The 10,999-nt window shown below is 45.1% G+C and overlaps 1 protein-coding gene across 1 annotated transcript; it reads left to right on the top strand.

The window, feature by feature from the left end:
* Positions 1 to 5,730: 5,730 nt before the first annotated feature.
* On the top strand, positions 5,731 to 6,411 carry LOC119321743. The gene has a single exon (XM_037595297.1). The coding sequence runs from the start codon at positions 5,731 to 5,733 to the stop codon at positions 6,409 to 6,411; it is 681 nt and encodes a 226-aa protein (XP_037451194.1).
* The last annotated feature ends 4,588 nt before the right edge of the window (positions 6,412 to 10,999 follow it).

Raw genomic sequence — 10,999 nt, 5'->3', positions numbered from 1 at the left:
CAATAATCACGACATTTGTTTGAGGACATTAACGCTGGAAGACTATGAAGTCACAGATGCAAACACTGCATTTGTGACATTCTTTGTTCTCAATGCTAGGATGCTACTGACAATCAGGCTTAAGTTTGGCCTGCGCAGAGATTTCACTCGTGAATTTTACAAACGGCAAGAAGAGGCACTTCAGATGGACAAAAGAGCTTCTAATTGTGCCAAGCTTAAATTAACAACAACTTGCAAGAATATGCACATGGATTTAAAAAACACAGGTGTTGAATATCTGGATTTGCCAGATCCATTCAACTGTGGATGCTGAAAACAGGTCTGGAGAGATGTACTTGCTATATTGAATGAGTGCATTGTGTAAACATGGTCAAACGATTCTCACTCATTTTGCATCTACTGTCTATAAGCTTCTTTTTTTGAGGCAGTAAACTCATATTTTTAAAATTAGGGATATAAATGTTTATGCTTTCTGTTTTCAATATCGATCCTATGTTTCTGGACCTAATGATAAAAGAAATCAGCTCGCACGGATGCTCAAAAATCAAACTAGTATCCTCTTGTTTATCTCAGTTATTTGCCATGAAATTCTATCTTTTAAAAGCAACATGCGTCGACTGCAAACCTGCAACTGCTGCAATTGCGCATCTCCGAAGGACGTCCTTGCACCCCACAGGAAACGAACCAGCATCGAGAGGTTGTCAAAATCATACGTCCGTGCGAACGCGTCAATGAAAACATTTGGAATGCTGTGATAATGACTTAAGGTCAGCAACGAACCTCCAATCACTTTTTAGATGCTGGGTTCCCATTCTCATTATCATATTGAACAACACTCATGCATCCGAAGAATTCGTCAAAGCAAAAGATTGCGTGCCCCTTTTAATTGCAGGCACTGTGTCCCTCCAAGAGGCCGTGCCAGAAATTAACAATTCGGAAAACACTAGCACGGTCTTGCGTCATTTGAACATACACCCGTGCATCTCTCAGTGAACAAGCAGCTTAAAACATTGCCAGAATAGAGGCACTTCAGTGCATTTTCTCCTCGGAGAACTGTGCGCACCATGGCTTCACTCCCCTGTCCCTCGGAGTGGTCGTGTCTTGCAAAAACAACTAGGAGAACACAAAAGACGTTTGTGCGTCGTGGGCATGTACAACCGTGTGCCAACTGTTTAAAGACCATGTGTCTATCAATGAACACGTCATTGAGAACATTTAGAATACAGAGGCCTTTCCGTGCGTCTCATTCTTATCCTTACATGACGATGCGCATCGTAGCTTCACGTCCCTGTCCCTCCGAGAGACCATGCTAGAGAAAAATACTTCGGAAAATAGAAGCATGGTCGTGCGTCATGGACGTGCCTTGTTTGCATGTAAGTCTGTGCATGTTGGTGCCATCTGTGCGTGCCTCTATGCTCATAATAAGCCAATAGTCTTGTCTTTGCCGCTGTACAGTAGCCCCATGTCAGTGAGCAGGCGCGTATTATAAGTGTCTGTTCTGTTTTGTGCCAACCCAGAATGCTCCCTCCCACTCACCCGCTGTAGAGTTCATCGTCTCTTGTCTCTTGATTCTCCCTCTAGATCTAGGGTTATTCCATTTTCTCTTAACTTCTATGTGAATTTTTCGCTACGATCCGTTTTCCTCTCTGTTGGTTTCGTCTCTCCGTGTTTGAAAGCGACACATCTTCGCTGTTATGCTAGGAATTGCATGGAAAATCGTTGTGATCTAAACCAAATCCACGCAGTACGAGGCCGAACCTGTACACGACCCGTGCCTCTTAGGGGTGGGGTTGATTGGGAGTTGGCGTTTGTGCTTGAGAATGCTACGAGCTGTAGCGACCTGCGGCGTCCAAGTCCGAGGTGAGCGATGAACTTCGCCGAGGGAGGTTGGTAGTTTAAATTGGAGCCCGTTAGGTCTTCCAAACAATGGCGGTGGACGGAAGTACAAGGGAGTGGACAGACGTTGAGCTCTATTGCTTAATCGGACACAGCCTGCTGGAGATCGGCGTTTGGGGTGCTGTTGACTGGGAGTCGGCGTCTGTGCTTGATGATAGCATTTGGGGTCCTGTACGTTGGAGGCAAGGTTAACGTTGATGGATCATCCATTTCAAATACCACCTAGCCACACATGTTCCGGTGGTTGGGCGTCGGCGATGGTGGCATATGGTTGCGGATGACGTTGTTGCTGGGTGCGGCTCTGACGAATTTACATATAATTTTAATGTTACAAACACTCCTTTGAGCCGCCTGTTGATAGACTATTTTTCTCCTCTTTGCTTGTCTTGTCTTGAAATATACATTTGCTAAAGCTGCTTTTAAAACCAAGCAGCAGAAATCCTTTCACTGATTGACATTGACAACCAAGATTGTGAACTGTTCTAAAAATAGTCAATACTGAATTGTGCTGAATTAAGCAACCATTTTTGGAAAATAAAATACTAATTTAATTAAATTCATATTTCCTCTGTTATTACATATCCCATATCTACTGTTCACCTTCTAATCAAAAGCTGTGCACATGTCTTTTTAGGAAATTGCTTGTGAAAAACTATTTATGTAAAAATGTCGGTTTAGACGAATAGTTTTTCAAGATAATAAAAATTTCCTTGTCTTGAGAATTTCATATAACCATTGTTTTGCAACGTATTCCAGGGGAAACCATGTGCTGTGATATATGTACCAACTTCGGCTGCCCTGGATTGGAGTCAGGCGTTTTTCACAGCGTTATAACAGTGCAACTTCCTCGATGCTTCAAGACATGCCTGGTAAGGAGAAATGTTTGCCACCCCGTGCTACCCATCACTTGCTACCATATTGTTCACAGCGCGATAACAGTGCATCTTAATAGTGTATCTTTCTGATCGAGGAAATAGAAGTTTCTACCATATTGTTGGAATGGAGTGCCTACATTTAAGCATTTAATGATATGTTTTCAATTTTTGATGTACCTTGTTTTATCAAATAGCAACATGTTGAAAAAAAATTGGTACATATATGATAAGCGCTATCTATCTTGGTTATACATGTCGGTATTCAAGGATTCCTTCTTGCCGGTTTGAAGATTTTTTTCCTTGCGCAATATGTGACATGCTATTGCAGGCAGCAAGTCACTTCTTCAATCTATCAGTGGAAAGAGCAAGAATTTCAAGAAGAAGGAAAACAAAGGAATCCAGTACTGATCACCAACGAGAATCTGTCATATGAGGTCTGCATCACCGATGAACCTAACCGGCCAAAAATTCATGGACCTGGATGGGAAAAGTTAATTAGTGACTACGATCTTCATTATCGAGATCTAGTCATCATAAACCTGGATACTAGGAGTCTATCCATTGATATAGATCTGAAACTCAATGATTCTCGAGGAGGTGACAGGTCCCATCCCAAATCATCACCAGGTAAGTGCACCAACTTCCATCATGTTTTATCAACTATGTTTATCAGCATACTTTGGTGCTCCTTCCCCTGTCCACTAAATGAATGTCATACTTACAGTCAAAGTTATTTCAAAAACATTTTATGCAATTCGGTTGACTATCATCCCAACTTGATCACATGCATTGAATTTAACCATTCCTTTTAAACTTAAATACCGAGTCCATTTGTTTAAACAAATTTGTTTGAACATGACTTATTTTTTCCATGCAGCTCTTGATTTTCTAAATGACTCAGAAAGGGAGTACATTGGGAAAGCAGTGTTTGGTCGAGGCGTAAACCTCTCATACAGACAATTTGGACAAATGATATACTATGTGTTTGAGTCTGATGACTTCCACACCATACCCTTTGTGCAGCGTCTAAACGTCACCAATATCATAAATGGTCGCCTGGTTAGTCATTGAATATTTGTTTCGATCCACTGCCATGGTTTTGTTTGCTATTTTCGATGTTTTATGTCCTTGTACATTGATTTTATCTAGTAATATCGGTACAATCTGCAGAGAATCCCGTCTGCCGTTGTGAGGCTTCTAAAGATGAACCTGGGATATCTACCTCAAAACGGTGGAATCATCCTAACAGAGATGTATGATGCAATAGACACGAGCACAACATACTCCATACGAACCGACGGAAGAATGGAGGTGACAGGTTTTCAGATTTTGCCCGGGAAGCTCAGCTAAGCATTGGTTCAATTGTCCTTGTCACAATTGAAAAGCGGTGGCCAACACTGGGAAACATGAAATTGCTGCGAATGATAATCAACGACCTTTCCTGATAGAGCGTTGTCGGTGGCTATACTTCCTAGTTCAGTAATTTATGTCTGTTTTTTGAACAGGCTGTACACACCAGTTTTGTTATTTAGTTATGTCATGGTATGTAACTGAGCATATAATTATGTCGAAGAGGACGGTGGTGAAAATTCCTGTCAAAGAAGGTTAAACACTTACGTTCCTTACTTTATTTATCTCTGATAATAATAAAAGGATTCGCTGACTAATAATGGAGAATCAATGGCTGTGGTGAAGTATGTTTCAGAATAGTTTAGTGACGTTGCTAGCTCCCCACGTCAGTAGTATACATAATTTTCACTATGGTGCTCTATAGAACATGGTCATGCCAAGTAGTTTGTTGCGATGAGCTCAAGCATACACCTCCTAAAAACCTAGCGCGTTCCCCTATGGCTCAGTCACGTTAAACATATGTGCCTTTACAAACTGTCACTTAAAACACTTGAAAGAACACAGGCACGGATTGACATCCATGCAATCACATAGCTTCATGTCCGTGCCTCATGTAGCATCGTACATGTGCCTCTAGCTGTGCTTCTCGCTGTATAAGTGCATTTCGCAGCTGCATGTGCCTCTCACAGTTAATTGAAAAACATTCTGGAAAACAGTAACGGACGCCTATTGTCAATCCTCACGTCACGTACATTCGACGTTCATTCCTTCGTCACAGAATAACATATAAGTGTAAAACGATTCTTGCTATACTTGTAAAACCCGAAATGCCCTGGATAAATGTCGAATCCCACCTTGTGGTAAAACCATGGAGATGGTGCTTCCCAGAAACGCATCTGTGGCTTTTTGCGCATGTAGTTGAGTGCACGGCTATTTGTTCGTGCATGTGCCTCATGTAGCACCATAGCAACGAATTGACATCCGTGTAATCATGTAACTTCATCTCCGTGCCTCACGTAGCACCGTATCTGTGTCTCTAGCTGCGCATCTTGTTGTATAAGTGCTTCTTGCAGCTGCATGTCCACACCCCTCGTTGCTTCTCGTTCTTTCTACCCATCTCGTAGCGTCAGTTGCAACACAGCCATGCAACAGTGCCTCTGATAAAGCACATCACTTATACAACGAGAGTGCAAAAAGTTAACATTTGACAGCAAACTGAATGTATCATTGTTGTTACTGCTTTTGGGAATTGGCATCTTTCTTCATAGCGGCCTAGCCAAGGAAAGCTTTCCCATTAAATGAATGTGCTTGCGTACTCTTCAATTCCTGCGGGAAGTGTGGGACTAATTGAATTTCAAAGAAAAATCACGATCAAAAACCCAGGATGTGCACAACCGCACTGTCAGGGAGATGAAACCACGATCCAGAACCCACGATGTGCACAGCCGCATCGACAGTGAGATCGGGCACTCCTTTGCCGCTTCCCCGCCCTTAAATTTAGACTTCTACTGCGGACTTGTCTTCCACAAACAACAGAAATCGCCATTGCGCTCCCACTCACTGTTCCCCACGAAATACCAGGTTGTAGGAGGATGAACTGCTCCAGGCCATGGGATTCACCAAGGAATTCGAGGTGCAGGACCACGACAACACCAAGTTGCAAGTGATCCACACCAACGAGTTGCACAAGGCGGCCACCATCATCGAGCAGTATGAGCGACACCTCAAATTCGAGTGCCACAAGATCGTCGGAGTTGATGTGGAGTACACCAACGATGTTGGCGAAGATCAGAAACCAGCCCTCGTCCAGCTCTTCGTCGGGAAGGATCATCTAGTGCTGCTCTTTCAACTGAGCGCCGCCGACAAGAACTGCACCAGGTTCGACAACTTCCTCGCCGACCCCAGGTACACGTTTGCTGGCTTCTACATCAATGGTGACATAGAGATTCTCGGCCGCGTCGGACTGGAGATCGCCCACTTCGTCGACATCCAGAAAGAATGGAGGGTGCCTACAGCTACCAAGCCTCTGGACTCCCTTGGCGATGTCTTAGGCATCCTTGTCCACGACTACTACAAGGACATGAAGAAGAAGATCACCAACACAGAGCACCAGCGCTGGGCGCGCATGCCCCTGTCCATGAGGCACATTGAGTATGCAGCAAAAGATGCTTACACTGCGTACGAGATATGGAGCCGCCTCACCACCATCCAGGAAGGGCTCCGTCGGGCAAAACTCGAGAAGGAGCAGTCCAAGAAGCGTGCAAGGTCCTGGGGCGACTACGACTACTGAAGCAGGTGGTCCCGGCCAAGAAAAGTATCTAGAAGATTGCTCATGCCATTCTAGATTTCTCGTTAGATTTGCTTTCTCTCAAGACTACCGTTTGCTTGTTCTAAATTTAGATTTGCTTGTGTCGCAGTTAACCTTGTAGTTTGCTTCCAGTTTACATATGTTTTGAACAAGTTTATTTCCAGTGCAATGTTGGAGTTTTCTATTATTAGAATATATTGGCGTGAACTGAAAATTATAAACACAGTACAGATGCTATATGATTATCATAACGCACATGCACTAGTACCTTTGTGGATGCAGCGTCCAAATGCAGGGACAACAATTACAAAATGCTACTAAAAGGAGTGCACAATGTTCTAACAAACCATTGCACACACAATATTAAAAATAGTTCGTATGCAACACTTTAGAAAAACATTTTGAATAGAGAGGTAGTTAGGTGTTTATTCTCCTTGGAAAACATTGCTTATGCCCGTGACCCTCAAAGAAGAACACTACAGAAGCACGGTTGTCCGTCAATAACACCAACTACTTAAAACACCCACAGAGGCACTTCTGTGCCTCCACTCCTATGGGGGCCGTTCATAAATTGGCTTCAGGTCCATTAATGAGGCCGAATGCCTTCGAAGACACATGGAACTCATAGGCCATGGCCCCCGCAATGAAAACGGGCCAATGAAAGCTTCTTGAAAACAGAGGCACACCTTCACGTGCTTGCATCACGATCCTTCGCGTCCGTACCTCCTTTAGAATCACGTCTGTGCCTTACGGTCAGCTTCTGACGCATCGGGTCTATGAAGATCTGCTTCCTTCTTAATATGGGATGTGACTATCGCAGAGGCATAGGCTCCATCCTACACCTCCGTGCCCCGACAAGTATGACATCCGTGCTTGTAACTGTGAAATGTATAGGACACCTTAGGGACGACCTTGCAACTATTTCAGACATAACCGTGCATGTTTTGTCAACACATTCATGCCTCTCAAATTTAATTGAAAAACATTCCGGAAAAACAGTAACGGACGCCTATTGTCAATCCACGCGTCACGTACATTCGATGTCCATTCCTTCGTCACACAAGTAATAGTCATGCCTCTGCCACAGAACATATAAGTGAAAAATGATTCTTCCTACACTTGTAAAACCCGAAATGCCCTGGATAAATGTCGAATCGCACCTTGTGGTAAAATCACGAAGGTCGGTGCTTCTCAGAAACACATATGTGGTTTTTTGCGTATGTAGTTGAGTGCACGGCTATTTGTTCGTGCTCGTGCCTCACATCGCACCATAGCACGAATTGACGTCCGTGCAATCACGTAGCTTCATCTCCGTGCCTCACGTAGCATCATATCTGTGCCTCTTGTTGCGCCTCTCGTTGTATGAGTGCTTCTTGCAGCTGCATGTCCACGCCTCTTGTTGCTTCTCATTCTTTCTGTCCATCTGGTAGCGTCTGTTGCAACACGGACACACAACAGTGCCTCTGGAGAAACACAGCACTGCTCCTCCCAGCGAATGTATGAAGAAAACAATTGCCACTCCCGATGAATGTACCACGCCTGTGTGTCTGAGAGTTAAACCAGCCACTTCAAGCATGCTTCTCTTGGTCAGAGACTTGTGCCTCTACATACTGCCCCTGCATGCCTCACTAGATAAATTGTAAAAGTGAACATTTGACAGCAAACCACGCAAGACAGCGATCATCTCCACGACTTGCTGGAGATATGATGGTTGTTAAAAACATAACTGCTGATTTAGTTTTTATAAAGAAAAACCACGATCCAAAACCCATGATGTGCACAACCGCATCGACAGTGAGATCGTGCACTCCTTTGCCGCTTCCCCGCCCTTAAATTTAGACTTCCGCTGCAGACTTGTCTCCCACAAACAACAGAAATTGCCATTGCGCTCCCACTCACTGTTCCCCATGAAATACCAGGTTGCAGGAGGACGAACTGCTCCAGGCCATGGGATTCACCAAGGAATTCGAGGTGCAGGCCCACGGCAACACCAAGTTGCAAGTGATCCACACCAACGAGTTGCACAAGGCGGCCACCATCATCGAGCAGTACGAGCGACACCTCGAATTTCGAGCGCCACAAGATCGCCGGAGTTGATGTGGAGTACATCAACGACGTTGGCGAAGATCAGAAACCAGCCCTCGTACAGCTCTCCGTCGGCAAGGATCATCCGGTGCTGCTCTTTCAACTGAGCGCCGCCGACAAGAACTGCACCAGGTTCGACAACTTCCTTGCCAACCCCAGGTACACGTTTGCTGGCTTCTCCATCGACGGCGACATAGAGATGCTTGGCCACGTCGGATTGGAGATCGCCCACTTCGTCGACATCCAGAAAGAATGGAGGGTGCCTACAGCTACCAAGCCTCTAGACTCCCTTGGGGACGCTTCAGGCATCCTTGTCCACGACGTAGAGCTCACCAACGCAGAGCAGCAGCACTGGGCGCGCATGCCCCTATCCATGAGGCACATCGGGTACGCGGCAAAGGACTCTTACGTTGCGTACGAGATATGGAGCCGCCTCACCATCATCCAGGGAGGGCTTCACCAGGCAAAACTCGACAAGAAGCAGACCAGGAAGCGCGCTAGGTCCTGTGGCGACTACGACTACTGAAGCAGGTGGTCCCGGCCAACAAAAGTATCTAGAACATTGCTCACTCCATTCTCGATTTCTCATTAGATTTGCTTTCTCTCAAAAATGTCGTTTTCTTGTTATAAATTTAGGTTTGCTTGTGTCGTAGTTAACCTTGTAGTTTGCTTGCAGTTTACATGTCTTTTGCACAAGTTTATTTCCAGTGCACCACATAGGCACTTATGTGCCTATGTGCCTCTCATACCAAGGGGACCGTGCTTAACTTGGCTTCAAGTCATTTTATGGAACATTCTAGACGTCAACCAAAAGATTCACCTTCTCTCTGATAAGTTCATTGACGAGGTCTAATGCCTTCAGAAACACATGGAGCTCATAGTCCATGCCCCCCGCAATGAAAACATGTGAATGACAAATTCTTTAAAGCAGAGGCACACCTTCACATCCTTGCATCACGATCCTTTTGCGTCCGTACCTCCATTAGAATCACGTCTGTGCCTCCAGTTTGTTACGTGTGTGCCTCTACGTCGGGTAAAACCGGACCTCTGTCGTGCGTAACATGTTAAGAAAGTTGCTGACAACAAAAACATCAGCAAATCGAGCATTACATCCACCTGACGTAGAGGCACTAAACGTGACGTCATCAAAAACGTAGAGGCAGGAGCGTGCCTTACGGCCAGCTTCCGACGTATCGGGTCTGAAGATTTGCTTCCTTCTTAACATGGGACGTGACTATCACCGAGGCAAAGGCTCCATCCTTCACCTCCGTGCCTCGACAAGAACGATGATCGTGCTTCTAACAGCGAAGTGTATAGATGATACATTAAGGAGACATTAGGGACCACCTTGCACCTATTTCATACGTGATCGTGCCCGTTCCGTCGGCACATTCATGCCTCTGACAAAAGTAATAGCCATGCCTCTACCACACATCATATAAGTGAAAAACAATTCTTTCTACACTTATAAAACCCGGAATGTCCTGCATAAATGTCGAATCCCATCTTGCGGCAAAACCATGCAAGACGGTGCTTCTCAGAAGCACATCTGTGGCTTTTTAGCGCATGTTGTTGTATGCCTCTCTAGAATCTAACCATGTTGAAACAATATTCAAATCTAACCACACTGAAATCTCTAGAATAAAATATGTGCCCCAGTTGAGACGTTTATTTTGTACATACTTGAAATTGCAATCTATAATAAAACAATATAGTGTAATAAAACATACACCTTCCGACCCAAGTATGGTACTGGAAACTGCAATTTGTAATAAAACATACACCTTCCGTCACAAATTAATTGGCTCAACCTTGTACTAACCAGTACAATGTGAATTGTACTGCCTGGTACGAAGTTACTGCAAAGTTGACACATTTATTTTGGGACGGGGTAGTACTACTACTTAAGAACAAAACACGATCCCTTGACATGGAAACGAAAATGCCTCCATTCTGACATTGACGATTGCTTGACATGGAAAGCATAAAAACCATGGAAAAGCAAATATCTACCAACAAAACTACACTACTCCCCGCCGTCGGAGATGTCCACTATCTCCATTCTGACATCGACGTTGTTGGCCTCCGCCTCCTGCTCCGCATCCAGCTCGTCGAAGAGAACATCGATCTTCGCCTGTTCTTCCCGGAGGAAGCGCCGGTTGGACTCCACATACGCCTCATCTTGGATGGACTCCAGGATAGCGATCTGCTCCGCCATCAAGGCAGACTCACCAAGATAGAACCTCGCCTCGTCTTCCTCGTCCACGCCTTCCTCGTCGTCCTCGTCTTCCTCGTCCACACCTTCCTCGTCATCCTCGTCTTCCTTGTCCACGACTTCCTCGTCGTCCTCGTCGTCCTCGTCGTCCTCGTCATCCTCGTCCAGGACTTCCTCATCGTCCTCGTCATCCTTGTCCATGCCTTGTCGTCCTCCTCATCCTCGTCCACGCCTTCCTCGTCGTCCTCCTCATCCTCGTCCATGCCTTCC

This window comes from Triticum dicoccoides, chromosome 6B (genome assembly GCF_002162155.2).
Source record: "Triticum dicoccoides isolate Atlit2015 ecotype Zavitan chromosome 6B, WEW_v2.0, whole genome shotgun sequence".
NCBI lineage: Eukaryota > Viridiplantae > Streptophyta > Magnoliopsida > Poales > Poaceae > Triticum > Triticum dicoccoides.
This window is presented reverse-complemented; position numbering and strand designations above follow the sequence as displayed.

Bases quoted from the DNA above. Each gene is read 5' to 3' on its own strand.
- LOC119321743 (XM_037595297.1), top strand. From the start codon at position 5,731: ATGGGATTCACCAAGGAATTCGAGGTGCAGGACCACGACAACACCAAG.